This window comes from Rhipicephalus microplus, chromosome 4, assembly GCF_043290135.1.
Source record: "Rhipicephalus microplus isolate Deutch F79 chromosome 4, USDA_Rmic, whole genome shotgun sequence".
NCBI classification, from domain to species: domain Eukaryota; kingdom Metazoa; phylum Arthropoda; class Arachnida; order Ixodida; family Ixodidae; genus Rhipicephalus; species Rhipicephalus microplus.
This window is the reverse complement of record NC_134703.1, coordinates 49,029,561-49,056,145: the sequence shown is the minus strand read 5'-3', so window position 1 is coordinate 49,056,145 and position 26,585 is coordinate 49,029,561. Positions and strand designations below refer to the sequence as shown.

Here is a 26,585-nt window from a genome sequence, read left to right as displayed (position 1 = left end):
TGACCTATCGCCCCAATGTATGTCATTGACCCCAAGACCACACATGCACTTGACAGCAAGCTCTAGCTACCTTCAACGTGCCTAGCACCCATTGCACCCGCCCAGCTGAACCCCATGGAAAAGGTTACCTCATATTACACTAATAGACAGTGCTTCGATACTAGAAATTAGACTTTGTCTGCTATACACGCTGGTCAAGCTGGTACAAAACAAAGTCATTATGCCTTTTGTACTCAAATGGCTTAGCTGGTCTGGACAGCCCTGTAGTGAACATAACAAATGCTTTGCAATTTGAACAACAGTTGCACATAGGTAGCAGCAAAATAAATAGAGACCAATATTACAGAAGAAGAATGCAGGCTGGTTATCCTAGACATCCTAATAGGCATCTAGGTTCATATTAATAAAATGAAATGAAACTGACTACGTATTACATGTTTAACACTTTTCTGTGTCTGGGCCTTTACCCACCGATAGCACGCTATCAACGGTTTTCAACGTCAAATTTTGCCTGTTGACATTTACTAGAGTAGCCAAAAATGGCTGTCATGATACAGAGGCGCGGAAAAAAAAAAAGAATTCAATGTTCGCCGTGCGGGGGCGAAGAGGAAAACGAAGCGTGCGCGTGGTGTGCGGTGGTTCGAGGCAGCACGTGCAAGGAGTCAGTTCTCGGCTAAACGTCCGGTCCGGGGAACTAGACTACGGCATCTAGGCGCTCTACCATTCCTGGACTCCGGCTGGGCGACTGGCCCAGGAACCAGGCGATCCACTGCTGTTCTGGCTGCCGTTCCGGACTCTGGACATCCTGTGAACGAGGCCTGTACTCCGGCTGGGCGACTGGCCCAGGGACCAGGCGAGGTTCCGCGGTGCTGGCTGCCGTCCAGAGTGGCTGTGGGTTTTGGTTGCTGCGGGCCTGATGTTCCTGCTGCCGTTCCGGGTGGCTGGCACGACCCCGGTGCGCTGCTGAGACGAGCGTGGTGGCGGAGAGCTGCTGCGGAGCTACCAATCAGCTACCGACTGCTGCTGGTGCGGCAGAAGGCCGTGTCACTGTGTGGTCCGACGCACGTTGAGGACGGCAACGAGCCAGACGGCGCACAGCCCACGAGCGATCGACGCCAGCGACCCGTAAGCCACATCAAAACACGGCGAGACTTTTCTAATTTAGAGAGACATTGAGTACAGCTATAGACTGCGTGTTTCTACTACTTTAAGTGTTACTCGTTCATAGTTACGTTCTCTGTAAATATATTCTCGTGTGTGTGTCTGTGCACTCGGGGTTCGATTCAGTTCCTTACTGAGTGGTCCTGGGCCCAAAACTGACACTACGTCACAATGGCCTATTTTCCCGCAGACACAGTAGTGTTAATGGAGAGCCCCATTGAACTTGTCGTTAAAACTATCATATATAAGAATTTAGGCCTCTTCGATGAGCAACACACATACCACAAACATTCACAATGCCACCTGCTGATACATAGTTGTTTACTGAGTAGAGTCAAAGAACTGATCTGCACAAAGCTGCTCGTTTGCAAAGTGTACCTGCTTGACCAGTGGTGATGTGCTGCTGCTTGCAAGACGAGTCACGGTTCCCATGTCGTCTTGAAGTGGCCGTTTCCAGTTAAGCAGCAGCATGGACAATGAGGTGAGGATGCACAATGACAACTGGCTGTCAGACTGACAAGATTCCAGGATGACCGTCAACTTCTGTGCAGCCTCCAAAAATGAGCAGCTGGCCGTCATATCTGGTTTGGCTTGTCCAATACCCTGTAGGGCAACAGCCAAGGCAATAGTCACTAAAACCAGAAAACCAAGAAAGGTAGCAAATGCCAAGAAGATAACCAAATAAAGTGCAATCAGGATATGTATTCACAGTTTCTTGTTGCACAGCAATGCATTGTGCGCCAACCTATGAAACAGCCAATTTGAGTCTGTAATGCCAGAGTAGCATTATGTTATGTGTCCGAGGTTGGTCTGCATCAGTGGGGCACAGGTAACGTAAGGCCAGCCACTTTTCCATTTGATTTTTGCAAACATTTTATTTTGCTAACATCAATACCACCCTTCGAAGCCATAGTACTACCAGTGGCAGCACCTATCAGATACACTTTACAAGACAGAATTTTCAATGAAAATCGATACAAATGCTTACTAATTCAGAATTATCTATACCTAAAAAATGTAAGATTCAGTAAATACATGATTCCAACTCAGGCCCTCATAGTAATGAGTAATGATTCAGATGTAATGTATGGATCTAGTGCTAAAATGCATTCACTAACACAGTCGTGTGAAAAGCCCGAATGATGCTCTCTGTCCCCAAAGAATTGTTAAAGCACAGCCAGGGACAGCTCGAACTACCACTTATAAATTACGAACATTTATGTAGTTCACAGTCCAGTTAAAAAAGGCACTAAATGCAAATCCGTATTGAACCAACTGAAACATGCAAACTTGTTGCATCTAATGGCACCCAGTGCAAACAAGACACAGTACACGAGGAATTAGATGACACAGGCACTGGTCATCATGGGTATGTTCTAACTACCAAAAATTTTCTACATTACTCAGTGTTGCGAGATGTCGACGGAGTCCCTTCTACTGAAAAAACAACTTTTACGATCAACAGAATGGTGCAAGTGCAGGACATTTATAGTACTGCTGTGAAAGCACTAAGTTAGCTCCAGCGATATAGCGAGTCCTGCTTAAAGTTGGCAAGTTTTCGTGAAGTACTGATGATACCAAAGTCAACTTGGTTGCATCCCAACATGAAAGATAAGAGGTACAGTCGAACCATTTATGGGAGACAGTGATGTAAGAGGCTAATGGGTATAAGAGACACCAGTGATATCATCAAAATAAGAATTGATAAGAAAACGCAAACATGATACCCTACTTGTAAGACACACGTCATAAAGAAAAAACAATTTCTCCCCAGTGCATACCTCTGGATTTTCAGGGGTTCAACTGTACACCTTTACATTGATCCTGTCACCACCACTTCCATAGAGAGATTCACTCAGACTGTGAATTTTAGAAGGCAGTGTAACTTGCTATGCGTAGACCTATGATGTCAAACAGGCAGGATCACAACGTTCAGCGCGAATTACATGTACATCCTACAGCATCGTCCGTAGATCCAAGAAAGAGAGCCTGTTGGTGACTGATTACATGAATTGCGACTTCTCTGCAACTAGACCTTCCAAAAGGATGATTTTGATTACAATATTTTTTTTACTGGAGATCATTTACATACTTGACACAGCAAATATGAGGGCTTATTATTAGAATATACTAACCCATGCCACGAATGTCAATAGCGACACATTTTCTCCACTGTAGACATCGTCAGCCTTGAGTAACTCCGGTATTATGCATGGCAAAACTGCTTCTTTTTCTGCGATGAACAGAATGAGCCAATTTGTGAATGAGGGCAGTCCCAAAAACTCGTACAATATGCATATAAAAATTTATTCGATACAAACTTTTTGTTTAATTTATCAGATCACTTTTAACCCACACTCTATTCGACACAATGCACGTACACATTGTTTCCGCTTATCCGACAGGTGGAAGCCCCTTGTCTGCTGAGCACTTCAGCATAGAAAATCAAAACATGCATAGCAGACCCTCTACAGAATTGTAAAGTTAGCTTTTCTGCTATGCACCTTGAAAAACTAATCGCAGCTCTTCATTTGAAGCAAAAAGCTTGTTCAAGTGCGGTTTGCTTATACAATGACATGAAAAATTTTGAGTTGGCTCTCTTTATATAGGCACTCATAACGGATAAGCCCCAACGCGCTCAACTAAGACCATGTCTCCACTTGAAGCACGACAGGTGCCGCCGTTACTTCTTCAAATATGCAGTGCAGAGAAGTGCACTTGCAAATTATGAAAGGGTCCATAGGGTTTACGCGAACACTGCACAACATGCGCAGCGGGTGTCCGGTGTCAGAACATTCGGAAACTGTGGCCAGAGCGACGAGGGCCATCGTAGTTCCACTGAATTGACTGGCAGTGTAGTTACATATGAGTCGATGTTTACTAAATTGTTATTTGGTTATTTCATTCTGTATTCTCTTGCGGTACGAACGGAGGGCATGCAGCAGGCTGCCCCTACCAATTGATTGATTTGTGGGGTTGAACATCCCAAAACCACCATATGATTATGAGAGACGTTGTAGTGGAGGTTTCCGAAAATTTCGACCACCTGGTGTTCTTTACCGTGCACCTAAATCTGAGCACACGAGCCTACAACATTTGCGCCTCCATCGGAAATGCAGCCGCTGCAGCCAGGATTTGATCACGCAACCTATGATCACGCAATCCGGCTGCGATCACGCACCGCAGCCAGATTCGATCAAGCAGCCCAGTACCTTAGTCACTAGACCACCGCAGCAGGGTGCTGCCCCTACTAAAAACAGCGATGAAGCTTCAGGTACAAAGATCATCATATACCAATAACTCTGCCTTGAAAGCACTGTTTTCAATTGGGCAAGAAAAAAAACTCGCAGGGGACTAATACCGCAAGTGGAGAGGCTGTTCCAAAACCACAATAAATCCCCATGCCCGAAATGCACATCCTGTCAATGAAGAGCATGTCAATGCATTATCAAAATGTGTAAACAAGAGTCCTTTTTTTTATTTCAACAAAATTGATTGCATCAGCTACAATTTTTGTAGGAATTCCTTTCTTTTATCTTAAAGAGAGATGTGAGTCAAAAAACACATTTCTTCAAAATTACATATTTTTCATTTTTATTTGCTTTGACAAGTATAGTATCTCTATTTCCTCGACAAAAAAATGAAGATTGCAAATGAACTCGCAATAGGTTAAAATCCCTTTTAAAAAGCACAAGGTGGCTACTAAAAACTAAAAAGAGCTCATTGTCTAGGGTCCCCTGGAAATTGTCACCTGATTGTTCGCCTTTGCACTCCGCATGAGCAATTCCCTAAAGCCCCATGCTCAAAACAACAATGATTGGCAAGCTTTCATGACGGAAGAAATAATCTTAAAAACATATCTTTTCAGCATAGACGACCTTTCACTTATAATTTTAAAATGCATTTTTCTGAAGATCCATTGTTGGGCAACTTCTCAAGGTTAACCATCATGTGTTTGGTATTTCTGATAGCCCGAATGGGATAAAATTTTGCCCACATATTCAATAACATGTGAAAGGTGCAAGTTTTTTTTTAACTTGATATCACTTGTATAATTATTGCAGACCTAAAGTGAATAATTAGTGGGGCTGAGTGTTCAAAGCATCTTCACTAAAAAAATTTTTGTGCCCACTAAAATGTCTTATACGCATTTTCTTGACAGTCATCTGCATTGTACAGTCAATGTAGAGCAATATGACCCATCAATGGCCGAGAACCAAAATGTTTAGTGGCATAAAAGGTCGGTCCAAAAGCAACTATATGTTACTCATTGTCGTAGCATAAAAGTAAAACTCTGACACTCACCATAAAACTAATACACATTTGAAATCAACATAAAAGCCTGTATATACAGCAAAAATTTTATTGCACTAGACTACAGATTAACACAACTTTTTTTTTGTCAAAACGCATCTGCCCCTAAAGGTTTCTAATGAAAAACAATTTTTTTTTCTTTCTTTCATCCTAAATGTTTCTAATCAATTAAAAAAGCTTTTTTGCCTTAACTTTGCTCACGAGTACGTAGTACTGGCCTCAAATTTGTCCGACCTTTACTTTTAAAACTCCTCATCAAAATTCAGTGAATGGACGACATCTCCTAGTCACACTACCGGTTGTATCAAAAGTGAGCATAACTTCTTACTTATACACCAGTTAAGCTAATACCAAAAATCAACGAGGAACTTTTTAGTAAAGAAAATAAAAGAATCCTATAGCTACACCTCTTTTCAACCTTTATTTTTGCAAAAGGAGCATGAAAATTTGAAAAAAGCCTGGTAAGTACTGCAGATGCCTAAATGCATTACTGCTATAATCAGTAGACAACATACTTGAATACATGTTTATAACCTAGAACTTTTTTTATGTACCCATTAAATCACTGTTTTTGGTTCAAAGCAATGAATTCTTAAAAACAACTTGCCTTTTTTAAATATATTAATGAAGTCGAGAACTGTCGCTTCTGTTATGTGACTGGGGGCAATGAGTAGCAGATTAACGAAGGTTGTCGCACACCACCTGATGTCGTCCAAATATGTGTAATGAGTTAAGGATGCCATTTCAGACCTGGTCGCGCAGGTGAAAATTTAAGAGCAATGAAGTAAGCACGCACAAATAAAAGTTGAAATTGATAGTAAATACAAAGATATGACGAGGATGCGTATGCAGTTATCATGCAAACTGAGCAGCTAAATGCGCACGAGCACCAACTGCAGCCGGCTGTTTATACAAAAGCAGAAACGAAAGGATATAGCTTCAGCAGATGAACGATCTTTTCACATACGAACGACCGAACCGTGCAATCCACGGACGTCGAGGCATACTTCATAACGCGATTCACAATGGCCGCTACGTTGGTGGCATTGGCCATAGTGATGAGGAGGTTGAGTGTCTGAAAAGAGGAACATCCAAACAAATGACTCGTTGACAGGTAATCACTTCATACCAAACTCACAGTTTATACAGTTGCAACCGTATGATGAAGTTGTTCTAGGGCAAGAAAAATTTGTTGCGCAGTACAAAGTCACCTTAAAGGTGCCCTGCAATAGTTTTCCAAGTTAACTTCTAATGGCTTCGTTAAAAGGGCTCATCGGACTACGAATGGACAACCACAAACACTCATACAATTCGTAAAGTACGAGCAGAGTTGCAAGGATTCGCCACATGCTTCAAAAGTAGACCTCTGCGAATAGCAAAATCTTGGGTGCGAATCAAATTGAATATTTTTAGAATATTTTGACAATATTTTTCAAATACTTCAAAGTGAAATTGCAGAAAAATGTTGGAGGATTCCTATTCATATTCTTTTGAGATTACAACATGAAAGTGTTTCTTTTGGCTAGGAAGCAGTGGCATGGTGGTGTATCATAGTCGTCTTATCAAGAATGAGGCAATGCAGAAGCGGAATTGTATTTATGCACATGATTTGGGGCAACCAAAGTGTTGCCAACAACACTTCACATGTGAAACGCAAAACTGCTCTTTCTTCAGCGTCTCCTCTTTCAACTTCTGTGGAAGCCCAGCTGACATGGCGGACAAAGGTGTGCTCCCTTCAAGTCCGCAGTTTCAAGCCTGCCTCATAGACGTCAATAAGTAAGAACATGTGAAATTTTGAATGCTAAAAATCTTTGGCCTCCGATTTTTCATACTTCCTGCCCGAATTTCAAGTTCGAGACAACACTAATTGAGCCCCCGCTTCTGCGACATCTACAATACTCCTGTTGGAACCCACGTCTTCTTGACTCAATACATTTGCGACCGTAGCAGAGCTTGAAGGGCAGCTTTGCCGCAATACAGAGAAAGGGGTCCCTTTCAATCGAACGTTGACTGTATTTGTCCTTAGCAAGTTTGACAAGTTCGAATATTATAAACAGTTAAAACTCCAGTGCAAATCGAATAAGAAACACTATTGGAAATATTTTTGAAATTTCGAACATTCACACACCCCTATCTAAAAACTTTCTCTTTTCGTATCAGTAAGAGCACAAGAAGGGAGATCGAAAGGGAGAAAGAAGATGCTTTTTTTCGTCAGCATGCATCACGACCAGGACCACTTTCTTCTCAATTTTTTTTTCCTGCTGTAAGATGGTGCGTAGCACCATTTTACAGCAGCCGTAGTAAATACATAGCTTGGGATGCTCAAGTAAGCCAAGAGCCGTGGGCCTTGGTTACATATGGTCTAGCGATTTGGGCATATGGTATCATTCGTAGAAAGAAAATGAAGCAATTTCTAGCCAATTTTGAGAATTAGTTGCGAATTTCAGGCTACATACTGCACTATAACAGCTGGCTCACACGTTCTCCAAAAGTCTTGGTGGGACGCCGGCATAAAGCATTAAAGATTGGGAGTTCCTCATGAAAAAGAAACCTTGTTTTTTCCACTCATCAAAATGGCTTGAGGTGCACACGCATGCCAAGTGCGAGGACTTTTCTTAACAGAGTCAAACTGGAGAACCAACTTGCATACTTTGCTAAGATTGAGGAAAAGATGCATGGCATTCAATGAAAGTAACATTGCATGGAATCCCAAGCAAGTGCTTCATCCTTATTCCACTACTTGCGAAATATACTATACTTCGATCATGTGCGTGAGAATGGATTTGCATTTCTTCAACAACTCCAATTAATTCTGGCAGTTGCCTGAGGCAGTATTACTTAACCGATGGGAACAATAAAAAAAGAGAATTACCTTGATCCGGACACTTTCATCAGGGTGGTGAAGACAGTCGATGATGACGTCTTGACACGTGATCGCTTCTGAAGGACAACACTTGGCAAGGACTCGTTCTAGTGCATCGACACCTAAGTGAGAGTCAAGGCATTACAATGTGCTCAAACTGTTTCTGGCACCACGTTAGCTGGTGCATTGCAGTAAAGTTCAAGTAAAGATCCATCCCAATTCCAAAAAATTAAGCGCAACTCTGACTTGACGGTATGAAGGCTGATCAAGCAGCCAAGCTGATGGCATCGGCATGCCTTTCCTCCTTCACCAGTGCTAGGTGCACTCTTCCTTCTTCTCTCACTAGCACCACCTGTGCTTGAGCGTACGCTGCCATTGGTCGAGTGATTTCATCAGCCCAGTCAAATGAAAAATAGTCTCGGAATACATATTGTGTTAGGAATAAACATCCATAACGAATTTTTGAATATAACAAACCTATTTTCATGTAACATGAAACTTTGTTATAATGAGGTTTGAGTGTACTTGAGGCCTTTTTTTTCATTCACTTAGCCTCACTTATGATCGCCCTCGCAGCTGGGCTAAAGAGAGTGGACGACGAATCTCTAGAGATTTGCCTCGGCTTTAAACAGCTTTGCTGTTAATAGCATTTATGTATTAAAAAACAGCTTGAGCAACAAGAACCCTAGTTTATGGCTATAAAATATGAACGGGAAGACCAATCATGATTTTGAATGCAACGTACAAACCAGCAATTGCATGTCTAACGGCTGTTCAGACTTAACAAGAAACCAGTTGGCAAAGAAATATAACCTTTGAACCCACTTATTGTTACAATGCTCACATGACAATTGTTTATGTGCAAGTACATGGTGTTTTCAGTAAAAGAACAGATCTGTGCTCTCATTCAGCAAAGCTTCTAAAGCAGGTTGCTTGTACAGTTCCACACTCAGACGATTATTATCATTGGGAGCATATAGTGTCAAGTACTAAATGAGGACAAGCAATGTGGGCCTCACTAATATTACTTGTTACAACCTAGAGCTTTATTTCACAAAGTTTAATGTAGTTACACAAATAAAAGCAAGACATGTATCTCAATTATATTTGTAAGAGATACCAACTCTTGCTGCAACTCCTCGATGTGGTTTCACAGAAAACCCTCCCTGGACTTCTTAGATTTTCCAACATGCTCTTCCAACGTAGAAAACCACAACAGCCAGTCAAACAGATTCATTTTTCGTAAAATGGCTGGCCTTGGTAATTTCATTACTGGTATATCATGGAACTTCACTATGAAAAGTTTGATCAAATGTAAAGCTACGAGACCAGCAATCATAACAAAAACAATTTACGGCAAATACAGGCTATTATGTACATTCTAGAAACTGAAGTCTTGTAGAATGAAGACCAGCATTCTAGTATTTTGGTGAAAGACATTGTAAACATCATTGTTTGGAACCACAAGAAACTGCTCAAGAGCAGGAGGATATGGAGGAAGAAAAGAAATTCAGAACATCAAGATGGAAAATCTGTCACTGCTTACCTGCGTAATTCAGATCAGTGCTGTTTGAGTGAAGCATTTTGGCAATGCAGTTGATCGCACTCTTCTGAAGAGCGCTGCCAGTTGTAAGGACTTTGGAAAGCGTGTTCAAGGACTCCCAAAGTATGGCTGCCAAACAAGAAGAATTTTCACAAATTACTGGTGTGTATGATGTGGTGTGGAAATGAGCAAGGTGGAAGACATTAAAAACTGAACAATACAGTGAGAGAGCTGCGCTGCCGCATTTCCCCTGGAACACACTCCATGGTTTCGAAAAGGTTATTGAAATACCACTTTTTGGACAAATTGATCGATTTCGAAGTACAGCACCAAACTAAATCTATGCATTTCAACTGAACATTGTGCCCAATCTGTGCTACTACATTACATTCAAAACCAAGCAAAACATCAAGGTCACATGGGACACAAAATATATTTTTGCAAACGATAGCATACTAAATAGAACTGTGCAGACACAGAGATAAGAAACAAAGAAAAGTGATAAGCCACTGCTTTTCAAACACATATTGTTGAAGTACGAGGCACATAGAAACTCAAACGTCTTGTAATATGCACTAGCCAGTCATCTCAAGATAAAACATAAAAACAAACAAAAGGCACGATTATGACAAGTGCAGACTTGACAAATTTAAAAAGCGTATTTTCTTAAGCTTTTCATGCACTGTTGCCATCATAATAGACCTGTCAGTCTGCACAGCTGGAAACATGAACGCTGATAGCTCCATCAAAGGCATGAAAGCAAGCATGCTACCTGGGCCAGCCATTTATAATGCTCCTACAATCTCCTGCTTGCTTGAATGTTGTTCCAGCATTCATAACTTGATTAAATCCTGCCAGATAACAGCACTTCATGTTGGCAACTTTTTCCTGGAACAGCCTGCACTGTTCTGTTCAATATGAATTACAATTCGTGCATTCTTTCAGGACAGTGTGCGATATAGTACATAAGACACACCCTGCCAAAATTTGTCGATGTGCATGCAATTGGGGATACTTACCATTGTAACCTGTAACGAATATGCATACTCCAATTTGTCCAGGCCAGTAAAATTACTTTTTATCACTGAAACCAAAGTCTCAGGCAGTCTTCTACTGTGCCAGCTTATTTTATTTCAAGACGATCACCTAAGACATACCACATGTAATGGCCACATGCAAAACATTTTGGGTGGTTAAAAAAGATGTTAAAAAATTGAATATATACATATGTCTTCACATATTTATTATCGATATTATACACAATAAAGCTCCATGACTATTTTAGGTAGATATTGAAAACAAAAAACCCTAATTACTTTCAAAAACTATTTTGTAGCCAAAGTGATATTTTTCTGCACCACATCTCAAAAAGCACCAACAACCCTCCCCCTGTTTGGTAGAAAAGTATCCGAAGAATAAAAATGTACCGGCCACAACCACATCACAACATTGTTACTACCATGAGGGGACTAAAGTTTCAAACGCAGGAGTCACTCTGGCTAGCTACAATACAACCATCAAGCCACAGAGTAATAGGGAAAGGATATGAATGCACCAAATAATGCAAGCACGAAGATTTATACAGCAGTAATGATCCCAATTACCACGTATTCGGACAGAGACAAGAAACAACGTACCATAATAGATGGTCTGGTTAACGATTTTCGAATCCAATATATCCTTCAGTGTGCTTAGTACATTCTTCGTTTGCCTAAAATGGGATAAAGAGAAGAAAACTTACGCAAGTGAAATAGCAACGCTCTTTAAGAATTCCAAAAGCACCACTTTCACAAACTCTAAAACGCCCACACTTGAAGCTGTAACACATTAATCATTCAAGATGTAGTCCGAAAAACGAGAAGCAGAGCATCTCCTTGGCAACATTTCAGAATTATTTTAATCACTAAAGGCATAAGTATCAGCAACCGAACTCTACATAAGCATACATACAAAATTCCATGCATATCCAAGAAGTGAATGCTGATAAGGTGAAGCACTGTGCATCAGATCATAAATCGTGGTCTTCCATTTTGTTCGGGTTAACAACCTTTTGTTTTGTTCTAGTTAACTTTTTGTTCTGTCATATGCATTGATTGATGGTTAAATGTTGATGTTTTTCCAGTGCTATGGACTTTTATTTTGTTTTTGTTTGGTTAACAGTCTTTTGAAAACCTTTTTGTTGTTCACAGATGTTTAGGTTTCAACATCCACTCTAGGCGCCGGGCAGCAGTTTATGGATAGAGGGACACTACACCTCCGCCCCTAAAATATACAAATACCATGGCACAAGCTTCAGTGACAGAAACAGCCAATATCAGTGAATATGCATGCAATACTTGCTCTGCGTCAAGTTGTAGATGACCTAAGGCTCCGAGAAGCGTCAGTTGGAGCCATGGCGCCGAGATCCCTCCAAACTCGTAATCACTGTTCACCCTCTTCAACCTGAGTTGGCTTAGCACATCCAGCAAAGGAGCACACAGATGATCGATTTCAGCCCCACTGTCCTGTAATTCACACGCGAGGAGAGAGGCTATGAATGACACTGCTGGGTACACCTGTTAGAGTATTGAAATTTTCTACTCAAGTTGAATATCAAAAAACAAAAAGAGAAACCAGCCCACTGAATTACATATCAGTATACTTCTGCCTTTTCAGTAACCTACTAAGAAACATAAAGGTGCTCTATAGTACAGCTTGTAATGACAGAGTTTCATTTATGCTACATGACAAATATATAACATATAACCAACGGACGTCAGATCAAAATACAGACTTGTAGGTGACTACAACGTGCACCAACAACTAGGACAGTAACGACATAACTGCGCTCTCTTTCACTCCATGAGCTGCAGCAACTGTTATTCTGTCATATAATATATTTGAACAGAAACAACTACTGTATAAATCGGACAGTGTATTCTCAAAATGAATATGAATCAAATGGCAAAGAATATTCTATCTTTGTTTGAAATTTTGTACATTTGTATGCGCCAGTATTTATGTTTGTAAAGCATGCCAGATTTCCAAGTACTGTTGGCTCAATCAGCCAACAGTACCTGAAAATAAATAAATAAAATAAAATTACTTTTAATGCAGGCTGAGCAGTAATATGGCTTTTGCACTATCCAATACCAATACTTTCTGCGTGTTTTCTATCTGCATGATTTAAGCTGTTCTATTTTTTTTTCTGCATTTGCTGTATATTTGGTCATAACTCTGTGGCCACCTCCTGTGCAATGTTTACTGTAATACTACTTGCCAATTTATCTCTACATTAACCACAAGAATTGTTCCATAATGTTTTGCTCACCCACCTAGTGTTGTTTTATTTTTTTTTTCAGGCTGTATAGAGACAATTAGGAGGCATGCTTTGCTATCTTTTATTATGTAATTACAGTTAGGAATCAAAATTACATGTGGTTGTAATAATTGTCAGGAGGCATTAGCAATGAACTACAGAGTTGTGCGTACAGACATATATTAGTACTAGCAGACCCACACGTTCACACTAGCGTGCCACATCTAAGCAATTGTTATGACAGAAGCCTTTACCTTGGCGCACACTCGAATACATTGAGCTGCCGATGACACCACATTTACTTCAGGGTCAGCTAGTCCTTTTTCCAAGATCCGCACATGAGCCAATGAAATCTGTGTGGAACCACACTGGGAGTAACAATGCTGAAGTGCTACAAGTGCCGCCTTGCGCACAGCAGAGCTGGAAAAAGAAAAGTTGCATTTATATGGACAGCTAGAGCATTTCATGTGCTTCCTTACATACAAATTGGTTGTTGACACTGATAAAGCTTGCATAACACTAAAAGGTCATTTCACAAACTTCTACAGACTAATTTTGCCATATTAAAAACAATTAATACCATATTTATTCCAGCATCTTGTAGAAAATGGAAATTTTGCATATTGCTTTTATCTGACACCACAGGTTATATATACATGCATATATAATGCATTTGACAAGACAGTGCAGGCAAGGTATCCACAAACGATACTAAGCCGATTGTATTTATTCAGGGTATTTTTGTGATAAAATAGATGTACAACTTAGCTGTCACTTGATGACAAATCAGTTCAGTGGAAACCCAGGATGTAGAGGAAGCCTTGTGAAAGGCTAGACGAATGATTTTCCCCGTGGTGTCATAATAACTGTTGGGGTTTAATGTCCCAAAACCACGATATGATTATAAGAGACACCGTAGTGGAGAGCTCCAGAAATTTTGACTACCTGGGGTTCTTTAACGTGCCCCTAAGTCTGGGCACACAGCCCAAAAGCATTTTCGCCTCTATCGAAAAGACGGCCGCCGCAGCCAAGATTCGATCCCGCGACCTGTGGCTCAGCATCGGAGTGCCTTAGCCACTAGACCACGTCAGCGGGTGTTTCCCCCAGTGCCGAAATAAAGTACGGGACACCAGTAAGTTTTTCGTTAACTAGGAAGCTTTCCTTTGGGGCAATCCTTTACGAGTTTTTTTTTGTGTTACAAACATATGCATGGCGATTTCCTACCATAGTGACGAGATTGCCATTATGTATACCTCATCAAAGCAGGAAAACTTACCTATAATGTCCCGTCTTCTCAATTACGAGTGGTTGGACAGCCACGGCAAATTCACCGTGAATAAGCCTTGGTATGATTTCAAGCGCCATGACAACGACAAGGGAAACTTTGCTTGTCAGGTCCTGCACAAATAGAGCGTTGTATGCACGAGAACATTTGCTTCATCTGTAAGTATTCTTCTTTTTTTATTTTTTGAGTGGGAACCTTTTGAGGTGCGAACGCTTTTTAAACAGACTTGTTACTTACCCTCTGAATGCTGTTGATTAGCAGTACAACTAGTTCGTGACTAGGATCTAAAAATACAGTCGTTGCCAGATAACCTGAAATAAAGCACTTTTAGGTATTTTTGGCGGCTTTTTAATCCCATGTATCTCACGTTGAGATGGAAAAGCACTTGAACAAGAGCTCACCTATAAGCTTTTGGCTAAGTTGTCCTTGCTGTAGAAGCTTGACGGCATGAACATACGCAAATGGAGTCGGATATCCCAGCATTTCCAGGTACATGGCCTGAAGAAGGTACTCCTCAATACGTTCCTGCCGAAGAGGCGATTAGACATTGACAGCTAGCGAATCAACTATGCTTTTCCACAACAGCTCACTTACGACGGTAAATCGCATTTCTTACCACTTTCAAGCAGTCTTTCATGTCTTGCTCCAAAGCCGACAGCTTTCTGGCGATGATCTCGTTTTCATCCTTCAAAGACATCAGGAACTGACATTCGCACACAAGCTCTTCCTTGAGCAAAAGTGAAACTAACCTCTTTCGATGCAGCAGAGGCGATTTCTAACGTGAAGTCTTGAAGAAGAAACTCTCCCCTCAGAATGTTTCGACTAACGTAAGCCTGAAGAGAATTCACTGTCTTTTCGACAATTTTAGACATTATGTTTTATTCGTGCATTATTACGCTACCCACTAACACCAGCAATCATGCCAGCAACTTACAAGCAACTCTACGTGCTCTACTCCCGTAGGACGCTGACATTGTTGTTGTTGTTGCCACACTTGATTCACAATCGGCTATTTTTGTCCCAAACTTTGCTTGTTTCGCACGCAGGAGGCTATGGTAACAACATTATCCTAAAGCGATTATTTATATTATTCTCAACCTTATTCTATTGCCAATGACTGACCATGAGTTTTTTTTTTTTTTTTGTGGTGAGGCAATGTTTTTATTGGATAGTTTTGACGGCCGGCATGCGCTTTGTGATGATTTCAAGTACTTCGCAGGGTAAGAAATGGCCGGTCGTGGAAGGGGCAAAGCAGCATTTCCTGAGGTTCGTCATCAATTGCGACGACCGAAAGAGGATCCTGAAGACACTGCGGAGCCTAAAGGCGACAGTAAGCGAGATGAAAACAAGCAACAGCCGCCTTCAACTCCAGTTGACGCTGCTCCGGTCAAGGTAGTAACGACGCCGGTTATGTAAGCATGCTCACCGGCATGGTTGTGTTTCGACACGGGCGGCAGTGACTTTAGCTCGTATTACCTGCTTATTTTGTTACATGGAAAAGTCCAGTTCGCGAAATTTGAGAAATGTAACAAGAGGTCCATGACATCAAATGTCCTGCAGAAATGCCGACGTGTTTATCGAGCGAAACTTGCCAATTTGTAAATTCCCTTTGTTCATTACGATGTCTCCTGTTAGATTGCATGAGGGATTGGTTTCCGCGTTAAACCCCACATATCAATCAATCAGGGATTGGTTTCCAACATATCCTTAAACATAGGTGGTCGATTGTGTTCTATGCGGTGCAACGCCAACACGGAGCTGGCTTTCGTGGCTCATGGCTTCGTTGTCGCTCGGTTGCTGTCATCCTTTCATTGCAGTGCTGTAGTCATCGTTTTATCGTCGCCACTCCGTCGGCATTCAATAGTCTATATGCTGTAGTCCGTCATTCTGATCACTTCATCTTCATAGTGCTGTTGTCATTTGGCAGTGCTCATACTTTATCAGTCCAGCGTCTCAAGCCGTCGTGTTCACTCCGCTGTCATTCTATTGTGTTTGCACTATTGCTGTTGTAATGCTTCGCTGGCACGCGTGCGATCCACGAAAGTTTTTGTTTGCTACAGGATTACGTCGAGTGAAGGTACGTCTCGTCAAAATATGTTAAAACACGACCGTGTACCATTGTCGCTAGAGGAAACGGTGTTTCTCGCAAACCCCAATCAAAGCTCTGCTCACAGTGGCGGATCCAGAGGAGGGTGATAGGGACGATCGCCCCCCCCCCCTCCCCCCATAGCCTGTGTCAGCACCCCCCCCCCCCTATCTTCAGTGCTTGTCATCCACCTTCTATCACCGCTCAGGACAACTGCGTAGGGTCACTGTGAGCACATATTGTAACGGGCGGACGAGAATGACGAAGAGGACAGGGAAAAGGACGACATGGTCTGTCTCTACGAGCGAGCTGGACCCCATCTTGTCTGCCCCGAGTTCATTCTGTATTTTGACCAATAAAGTTATTCTCCCCGTAACATCATTGGTGGAAGGTGCGGGGTACTCACTTCAAGCAACGCGGAGCTTCGTAGCGGGCACCTAGTGGCCTCCCCCATGGCGACTGAAGTCAACAATGCTGACTCTTCCCTTCGAATGTTTGAATTACATGATGGTGTATTGTACCATTGCAATATGCATCCTGACGGCACAGAAAGACTACTTATCGTTCCCCTTCGATTGCGTCAGACTATTCTCGCCCAGCTTCATGATGCAACGATAGCCGGTCACCTCGGCGTGTCACGGACCTACGACAGAGTTCGCCGGTGCTCCTTCTGGCCTGGCATGTACCGCGACGTCTGCCGTTATGTTGCAGCCTGCGACCCTTGTCAACGAGGAAAAAACCAAATGCCCCTACTGCCGGACGTCTTCAGCCACTGGACATCCCCTGAGACCCATTCTACCGTGTTGGCGTGGTCCTGCTTGGCCCTTTTCCTGTGTCAGCTGTGGGTAATCAGTGGATTGCAGTAGCAATCAATTATACTACCCAATACGCAATCACACGGGTCCTTTCAATCAGCTGTGCAACTGGTGTGGCCGATTTCCTTTTGACGGATGTCATCCTACACCACAGCACCCCTCGACAACTCCTTACCGACCGAGACAGCTACTTCCTTTCCAAAGTGGTTGATAACCTCCTCCTCTCCTGCGCAACTAACACAAGCTTTCGGCTGCTTACTATTTTCAAACAAATAGTCTAACAGAGCGCCTCAATTGCACTTTCACCGACATGCTCTCCATGTGTTTTTACCGATCACCGCGACTGGGACATTCTGTTACCGTTTGTAACATTCGCGTACAATTCCTCTAGACATGACACCGCTGGGTTCTCTCCTTTTTATCTGTTGTTCGACCGTGACCCTGCGTTACCTTTCGACACGCTTCAGGCGACCGGATTGAATGACACGTCTGAGTACGTTCGGCATGCAAAAATAAAGGCCCAAATGGCACGCCAAGTTGCTCGATGACGACTACTGGACTTCCAGGACAATCAGAAGAGCGTATATAACGCCCGTCATCGTGATGTTTACTTCACACCTGGCAATCTCGTTCTGCATTGGTCCCCCTCGTGCCACCTTGAATTTTCGGAGAAGTTACTACCACGCTATTCAGGTTCCTATGGCATCTTAATCCAAATAACTGCTGCCACTTATGAAATCGCCCCTACGGACCTCGCAATGACATAGTACATGTTACGCGACTCAAGCCATATCACTCCAGTGCCTCCTGATTAGCATCGGGTCGGTGCTTCAGCGGCCGGGAAATCATGTAACGGGCGGTTGATAATGGAGAAGAGGACAGGGAAAAGGACGGCGTTGTCTGTCTCTACGAGGGAGCTGGATGCCATCTTGTCCGCCCCGAGTTCATTCTGTATTTTGTCCAGTAAAGTTATTCTCACAGTAACATTGTGCTATGACGTGGTTTTCGGGCTACTTAAACAAAAAAGTCAGGGCTCCCATCCTCCTGTGTTACTTCAAATGACTGCCACCCCCAGCCCTCTTAAAATGAGTTGCTGGATCCGTGCCTGATGAGATCTGCTACTTCATAAGCCCATACTCACAAGAATGTGCCTTCAAAAGTTTTGCAAATCGCTAAAGGTCGTTTCACATAACACAAAAAGTAGCAATTTGCAGTGGCGAATTCTCTCGCAGCAGTAAAAAGGCTGTTCGATTTTGGCACAGCGGTCAGCAACTAGCGGCCAACATGTTGTAAATTTTTCGGCCTGTTCGCAGCGGCGAAGTGATTTTCCTGTCAGGACCTGTGAAAGTAAGGCCGGGCTGGCCCTAATATCGAAATTGTGTCAACGTCTTATTTTGCTAATGGCCAATGTTGAGCATTCTAAAATGAATTTAGATTGGAAAGTGTCCCTAAATGATGAAACATGCGTGTTACCATTCATAAAAACTAAGAATATTATAACGCACAAATCATTAGATTACATTTGAAAAATTCTGCAGTCTCTGCCGCGAAAAACGGCAGCAAGAAATGTTGTTTGCCATGCCAGTGTCAGAGTGAAAAACAGAGTATTTTCAATCTGCGTGAAATGAAACCACCTTTAGCGGTGGTTGTGAACAGAGCAAATGGAGTGAATGGAATGATCTTTTTTGGCGCAATCACGGCATGTGAAACAGCTTAAAGGTACAACTCTTGAATGACTGATTGCTGATTCAATTGAGCTGATACATACATATCTACATATATATAAAAAGCGTATGCTGACAAAATCTACTTGTACTAATTCAGCTTGCACAATGAAGTAGCTAGGTGCAGTAATAACAATATTAACATTATTTCTGCATCAACAGGAAGGAATACAACACTGGTAAGGCTACAGTGTGGGTGTGTAACAACACTCGCACATTCACACGCTCATATGCTCAACACCACACCCAACAAACAGTGCTCGCTGGTTTACTGAATACTACTGTCAGGATGTTTTGAGTGCTGAGTTGTGCCTAGTTATTTTATTATGACTACTTACCAACTAGCTTGAGTGCAAGTTGCATTTAACTTCCTCATAGCCTCATTTTTATTTTTTTAATCTTAAGCCCTGTGAATACATGACTTATCAGAGACGAGGGTACTAATAGTTGCAATGCATTCTTTTCCAGGTCGAAAAAGAGATCAGAGGACTGTGTTCCCAATTCAAGTACTTGCAAGCTTCAGACTCAAATTTTGACAAGGCACTTTCTGCAGTTAACGAGAAACTGAAGACCTCTAAGGACATTGATGACGTCGTGAACTCAATGTATGAAATTTGCTTACTAGGGCCTGATCAGGCTCTAGGGACGTGCCAGGCTATGACGCGGCTTTCCAATGTGGAGATTGACGGTTGCAAGTTGAGGACCAAGCTTTTGACGAGGTTGCAGCAAGAATTCGAAGGTGATATCTGATGACCTTTGACTGTTGTTACCTCGAGTGCATGTATTTGTATTATGCAAAGTATTTAAGCTGTGACATCATGTTGTCATGACGTCTTCGTGACTCACGACATTGTCCTGTTACTCATATGTTGTGGCATGTTACTTTAGGTGTTATATTGTGTTTCTGTATCATGGATGTTGGCCTTTTTCTCGTGTCTCGTCTTTTGTTGCTGGTATTTTCTAGCAACAGGAACCGATTGGCTCAGCTAAGAACTCTTCTGTAAGCTTTCGGTTACAGAAAAAAATAGATATTTTAAAGGGGGAGGGGGGAACTCAAGAAAACAAGGTGGTAATACATGATGGTTAGCGGCACAAGGGCCTACAGTGGTCAAAGAGCGTCATGGCAGTAGTTAAAGAAAGATCAACAGTAATGTAATGTGGCTGTATAAGGGTCTAAAGTCCTATTTACTAAAAGGGCATAGAGCATATATAACTGATAGTGACAGGGAGGTATAAGTTCAATTAAAATGGTGCATTAGGTCAGATACGCTTAAAAACTACTGCCTTGCAAAGGCCCTGCAAGCAATGGTCTGTTGGATAGTGTGTTAAAAATATGGTTCTGCCATAGCAACTTCTTTTTTAAGAGGGTGTGCTACAAATACTATGTCTAAATGACCTACTACTCAAGAAAGTAAATTATTGATCTGCATTTCAGGGCATATTATTCTAGGCAAATTTAAGTATTGTAGAATGTTAACGGTATGACGTTTCTTCACAAAAAAGTTTACATTATGACGGAACTACATCATCAGCCTGACTATGCCCACTGGAGGGCCAAAGCTTACTGTAACTTGAATAAAACACAAAATAAGTGTCGGTCACATACGAGAGGTCACGTTTTGCACTTCGAATGACAAAATCAATTTCATCTCAAGGGAGGAATAATTAATGTGATAGCAAGAAATTGGAATGTCACACGAAAAATGACCAGCAGCTCGACACTTGCTGTGTGCTGCTAGACCACAATGAAGGACGCTTGAAAAGAATACACTGGTATACACAAGACATGGTTGAACTTACAACTGTCACAGTCGTTAGGTTTTTGTGCTTAAGCAGCATGCTACAAGTGTAGACTATGCATAACCTGATAGTTATATTTCTTTTTCTGTTGCTCAAGTAGTGCATCGCATCGAGAAGCAATAACTTCCCAGGATCATCACCACGTGACACGCAATCAAGGAAGCGTCACAGAATACATTTGCGGTAGAAATGTTTCACATCCCTGATGATACCAGCTTCGAGGTGTTGCAAGTGGCTAGTCGGGTTGGTAGCTAGAAACAGAACACAAAGGTTGCGAAGGAACTACGTGTCCTTCATATGGGCAGTGCATTTGTCCCAAAAGAACATGGCACTGTTCCTCCTGCATTCCAGGCGTCCATCGAGGTAACGCAGGAAGCATTAAAAAGTTTATCCCACCTTCTTGGCACGCATTCAAATGTCATCCATGCATTCGTGTTATTCTTGTAGATACTAGGTAGATGAGAGATACAGTAATTTCTCATTAAATGAAATCTTAAGGGACCATGAAGATGTGTTCCATTTAGCAGGAGTTTCTTTTACTGAAGGATAAACAAATGTGCAGAATACAAGTACGAAACCAATGCTGCCAGAAGTGCTTGTTCCATTTAACCAACAGTTCCGTTTACCAGATTTCCGTTTACTGAGAGTCTACTGTACTCCGCAAGCATGTCGAGTTTTAAGATTTTCCAATCATCCACGAGTTCGTCACGTCACTTCCGTCTTCGTTGCAATAAAACAACACAGTTACTTGGTCTTCGCTGGCCTTCAGACCATGGCAGGACTCGCCCTTCATGCTCATCTATTTGCTAGGTGTAGCACGAAATAGAAAGAAAAGCCTAGTTTATCCGCATTACAAATGTCACGTGGATCATGGGAATTAATTATGGTGGGGGAGCAGCGATAATCAGTTATCGACGTCAGCTGGATTCACACTTGCTGCCTCCCTATTCACGTGTCAAAAGATAAACTGCCATACAGACTAAGCACAGATTAAGACTTCAAAATAGGATCTCCGTGTCGGCACTTGTGGACCTCTGGCAAGATTTTATGAAAGCTGCACGAAAAGTGACGAACAATACGAGAGAAGGACAAGAAGAATAATTTTGAGATGAAGACTAAAAACAGTATGGATTTAACATGCAGCCTCTCATGGCCTGGCCTGCATATTCCTAAATTTTTTCCAAGGCGCCAGCTGAGAAAGAAACTGACCGTTCTGCAGAAAATAACAGGCATTTTTTGAAGATCGTTTGAAGACTTTAATGGCTCAGATGTGTGTGTGTGTGTGTGTGTGCGTGTGTGTGTGTGTGTGTGTGTGTGTGTGTGTGTGTGTGTGTGTGTGTGTGTGTGTGTGTGTGTGTGTGTGTGTGTGTGTGTGTGGAAGGAGATGTATGATAATAGAGCACAGCAAAGAAACTGCCGTCACCACGTCGCGACAGTCGGCTACTTGGCGCTTCACAAGCACACGAGACCGGTTTCTTTTATGCACACATGAATGAAAATTTTTTTTCTGTGGAACGTACCATATAACCTCAGTTTGCCACAATGCCGAACATTGCTGCCGAATAATCATATTTTCCGGGAACTTATTAAGCAGAACATATTACCACATAGCTCTATGGAGGCTTTTCTAGTTTTCGCAATTTCGAGCATAGGAGCCGGAAAATAGTATTGTGCAGGAACGTACGAACGAGTTTATGCTGTATGTACGTACATATGCATATATGCAACATAATGGCGACATCCGAAAATCCGCCGAGAGGGTCGATATAACTGCCATTGCAGTAAAGCTAATGATATCAGGATTCTCTGAGGGTAAACGGGGGTATGTGCGAAAGCTGGATGCCCAACAAAGCTTGCGGCTTCATATGTGCCTCCTTGTTTGTCACAGTGGTGTAGCGATCAGAGTGCTTGGCTGCCGACTCAATAGTCACAGATTCAATGCCAGCCATGGCGGTCACATTTCGATGAAGCCGAAATGCTATAGGCCCATGTCCGTGCACATTAAAGAACAACAGATGGTAGAAATTCCTGGAGCTTTTCTCTACGCGTGCCTCATAATCATACCGTGGTTTCGAAGCATTACACCCCAGGTATTATTATATCTGCCACCTTCGAGCATGCCTTGTATTGGCAGTTAAAAGTGAAAGGCGGCAGTACAAAGCATTTGCTCATGCTGGCCTGTGCATGTGTTATATCATGCTTCTTTGTTTAATTGGGAAGCAAGTGCTAACTTTAATTTATATAGGCAATAAATATACACACCTTATTTTCATGTAGTTGTACAACTCGTTTCTATTACCAGTGGTGTCTTGCTAAGCAAAACCTGCTACATTTTGTTTATAATGTAATATGAATATTTCTGTTATTGAAGTTATACTGATTTTAATTGTGTGGTATGCAGCTGAGAATAGATTTGGCAGTAAGCTTTCATTCCTGCTTTTTGACTTTGCAGGATTTGAAGAGAAAGCTGAATCATCACCACAGGCATTTCTCAGTAACACCGTATTTCTCTGCGAGTATTACACTCAATACCTTTTGCATGGAGCACCTGTGAACTCGCTCAAGGCACCTGTGTGGAGGTATCTCGAGTTCATGCTGCAAAGTCGGAAGCCATATTTTCTTAACCAGTGCTTTCGATTGGTAAGCGTTTTTAATATTTATGGTTATGTGTGCTTGAACTGCTGCTATACAAGTAAACAGTCACTGTCCCTGTATGCTGATATTTAGTCGTCATACTGATGGTACAGTACTGCTACATCGGGGGGCAGCGAACTCGACACACGCTTGTGTTTATTTGCGCTACAGTGTCATCACGTGTCTCCATAAACTTCAATTATCCCGCCAGCATACCTTAGTTGACAACGAAACAGTGCAGCTGAGCATATCTATGTTCTGCATGACAGGAAATAAATTCCTACATGGTCCACCATAAGAGCCACATTATGACTATCTTCAAAGGCAATCACCTCAGAATAGGGCACGTTGTCATAAAGCCACAGCTTGATGTAGAACATTGCTGTCCTTACGTAAGCTCTAGGCACACTGTATTTTTTATGCTTGTTTCTGTTATTTTGCAAAGTACCGTATTTACACGATTGTAAGACGGCCCTTTTTTTCAAATTTGACAATCCAATGTTGGGGGGTCGTCTTAGAATCGAAATCGAACCATGTACCTTAGAATCGAAATCGAACCATGTATTGTCATCTCGAATAGTTTCCCGCTCAACCCAAAGCGCATAGTTTTCCGCGTGCTTATACAAAAGCTTTTCTTTTTTTAGCATCTACTGCGCGCATTACGAGTGCCTTTATGACGAGCGCACGGCTCTTGAGGGAGCACCGGTAATCGATGGAAGAGCCGCCATAAGGGGGTATTGGTAGTTGACGGAAGAGCTCCTCTTTGTGATACAATTTTCTAAGCGGGCGCGTCGCCGCGTGCTCCTGTCGCTTGTGTCCACGACCGGCTCTCTCGAGTCACTTCTGTCTGACATGAGTGCCGTGACATGAGGACGAAAGTTCGGAATCGGTGAATGTGTGGTGCGGAAGTGACGGCTTCAGCGCGAGGAAATTTTCTCGTGCGACTCTAAGCGCCGTGGCTTTCGCGGGCCGAAGTCTGGCCGCTTTCCGGAACTAGAGGCGAAGCTTGCGGCCTACGTGACTGACCTATGCGATCGATCCTTGTTGGTCGCGTAGGTCGCGTAGGTGGGTTTTTTTTTTTTTTTTTTTTTTTTTTTTTAAGATGCGATTTCGGGGGGGTCGTCTTACATTCGAGTCGTCTTACAATCGTGTAAATACGGTACATTGTGTGGTAATTGCAGGAGGTAGTAAGAGCTACTTTTAGACGCAGGCTACAGTTGTACCATTTATTCACCTTATAACCTAGTCATACCAGAGTATATGATGTGCACCCTTGCCTTTTGCAACATTATGGTTCAAAAACTGAGGGAGGATATATATTAGCTTCTAATATTTTCAAAAGGCATCGAGATCTGCCACGATGCACAAGCGGGCAAAGCGCTGAGATGCAAGCACTGTACAATGGAGGCACTTCAAAGAAATGGTCGAGAGTAGCCTTAAGGGGTCAGAGGTGCCCAAAGCTGAAAGATATGTCGGAATAAACAGCGTAGTGGGTGGCGCTCGCAGTTCAGTGTGTTTTGTGCGCTTGCGCATCACCGACAGATCTCATTACTTTTCAAGCGTGTTAAACACCACCATATCCCATAATCAGCACTCGCACAATACTGTTCAATAATTGTAAAGGTGTGCATACCAGCACTTGCTGCAGGTTACATAATTGCTGACAACCATTCATTTGTTTCGATCATGTGGCTCCCATCAATAGTAAATGCTACAGATTTCATCACAAAATCACCAGAACAAGAGGAAGACTTGAGAACTGAAACACTGCGTTGACTAGCAACCATATTCTATTGCTTGTGCACGTTAATATATTCAGCAAAAACAGACTATACATATCGGAGAACAGCACTTTGCCGTATACAATGCTAAGTCACCGTTTTAATAGATATGTCATATTTCATATTCGCAGAACGAGAGCAAAGCTAGACTGACACAGCATTGAAATATGGTTGTTATACTGCACAATTTTTGTATCCTCTTGCCTTAATCTGGTTTTAGCACTGTTTCTTCATTTAAAATACCACCCAACACAATTGAAAGTGTTAAGGCTACCACAGGCTTTCCGCACTGTATTCATAGACTGTGCTGGCTTCCAAGCCACTGATTAGTCTGCCTGGCTTAATGGTTGTCTCATTCAATGCTGGAAAGTGATATTTGCTTTGATGTCATCAAGATTAGTGCGAACACTTACAGGCCCTTGATCACAGTGTTTCCTTTTAAAAATTGGTGCGTCTGTTAGTCACTGCCTCTAGAAATAACACTCTATGTGCATTTTTTTATCTTTTGTTGCAAAGCCTGCCACCTTTGTCTCTTTCTCCTACACAGGTGCAGAGCAAAGTTGGTTTTTTTATGAAACACAGTCGTCCCGAACTTGAAGGCAACTTTTTGACAAAACTACGAGAAGTTGTGCTCGATGAAAAGGTGCCAAAGACTCACCGATCTTTCGGACTGGAAACTTTGGAGCTCATTTTGAAAGAGCTCACACGGAACGCCTCTTAGTTTTTTTAATCCCTCAAATAAATCATAGCATGCAAGCACATTTTACCAACCACTTTGGTTTTAAGCCCTTGTTTCATCCATGCATATTCGTTTTTCTCGAGCGTCATAGAACACTGATGGGTACAACTAGAGTGAAATGTAGTTGCTTCAAGAGTGCGGTTATGGATCTCAAATTTTTCAGGCTCGATTCTCAAGTTTCTATCATGTGTGTCAGTTTAGTCGACTTGAAGATTTCGTTGGCAAACATGCAAATGTGACCTCTAATGAACTAAGCCGTATCAAATAGTGAACTCTGAAAATGAAGTACGTCACGAGACTGGCATGACTTACGATATGGAGAAGGTAGAGCATGTGCAAAGAGAGCATGGGTGCGTCTCAACCGCTAGTTTTAGCAATGTGCTAAAACTAGGGGTGTGCAAATAGTAAAATTTTACCTCGAATCAAATTCAAATTGAATGCACTGAGAGCTAGATATAACGAAATATTTTTTATAACAAAGTAAGTGAAAAATAGTTTTGCAATACATGAAGGATGAAGATACTATACCTCTAACAAATTTT

General features: G+C 42.1%; 2 protein-coding genes across 4 annotated transcripts in view; one reads left to right on the top strand and one right to left on the bottom strand.

Moving 5' to 3' along the window:
* LOC119171957 (AP-4 complex subunit epsilon-1) overlaps window positions 1-15,450 on the bottom strand; it is a 44,447-nt gene extending 28,997 nt beyond the window's left edge. Inside the window, exons 1-14 of one of the 3 annotated variants that reach the window (XM_075892714.1) lie at window positions 15,214-15,450; window positions 15,081-15,149; window positions 14,866-14,989; window positions 14,702-14,775; window positions 14,456-14,577; window positions 13,434-13,599; window positions 12,222-12,385; window positions 11,519-11,592; window positions 9,885-10,010; window positions 8,348-8,460; window positions 6,411-6,550; window positions 6,083-6,195; window positions 3,297-3,394; window positions 1,540-1,764 (exon numbers count right to left, since the gene is read on the bottom strand). In XM_075892714.1, coding sequence (XP_075748829.1) covers window positions 1,540-1,764; window positions 3,297-3,394; window positions 6,083-6,195; window positions 6,411-6,550; window positions 8,348-8,460; window positions 9,885-10,010; window positions 11,519-11,592; window positions 12,222-12,385; window positions 13,434-13,599; window positions 14,456-14,577; window positions 14,702-14,775; window positions 14,866-14,989; window positions 15,081-15,149; window positions 15,214-15,336 — 1,731 coding nt within the window. In that variant the 5' untranslated portion in view covers window positions 15,337-15,450. Of the gene's footprint in view, window positions 1-1,539; window positions 1,765-3,296; window positions 3,395-6,082; window positions 6,198-6,410; window positions 6,551-8,347; window positions 8,461-9,884; window positions 10,011-11,518; window positions 11,593-12,221; window positions 12,386-13,433; window positions 13,600-14,455; window positions 14,578-14,701; window positions 14,789-14,865; window positions 14,990-15,080; window positions 15,150-15,213 lie in introns of those variants that run through there. The other 2 variants (XM_075892715.1, XM_075892716.1) reach the window with 2 other exon arrangements.
* A 205-nt stretch (window positions 15,451-15,655) lies between these two features.
* Window positions 15,656-26,077, top strand: LOC119171956 (uncharacterized). Its single transcript, XM_037422870.2, has 4 exons — window positions 15,656-15,856; window positions 19,558-19,828; window positions 23,342-23,529; window positions 25,852-26,077. The coding sequence occupies exons 1-4, from the start codon at window positions 15,692-15,694 to the stop codon at window positions 26,023-26,025; spliced, it is 798 nt and encodes a 265-aa protein (XP_037278767.2). The 5' UTR covers window positions 15,656-15,691; the 3' UTR covers window positions 26,026-26,077.
* Window positions 26,078-26,585: the final 508 nt, after the last annotated feature.

What these genes read in the sequence shown, in the direction of transcription:
- LOC119171956 (XM_037422870.2), top strand. Translation starts at nt 15,692, where the DNA reads ATGGCCGGTCGTGGAAGGGGCAAAGCAGCATTTCCTGAGGTTCGTCAT. An exon ending in GTTGCAGCAAGAATTCGAAG is followed by an intron (nt 19,829 to 23,341) that starts GTGATATCTGAT and finishes TTGACTTTGCAG; the next exon opens with GATTTGAAGAGAAAGCTGAA. An exon ending in TTAACCAGTGCTTTCGATTG is followed by an intron (nt 23,530 to 25,851) that starts GTAAGCGTTTTT and finishes TCTCCTACACAG; the next exon opens with GTGCAGAGCAAAGTTGGTTT.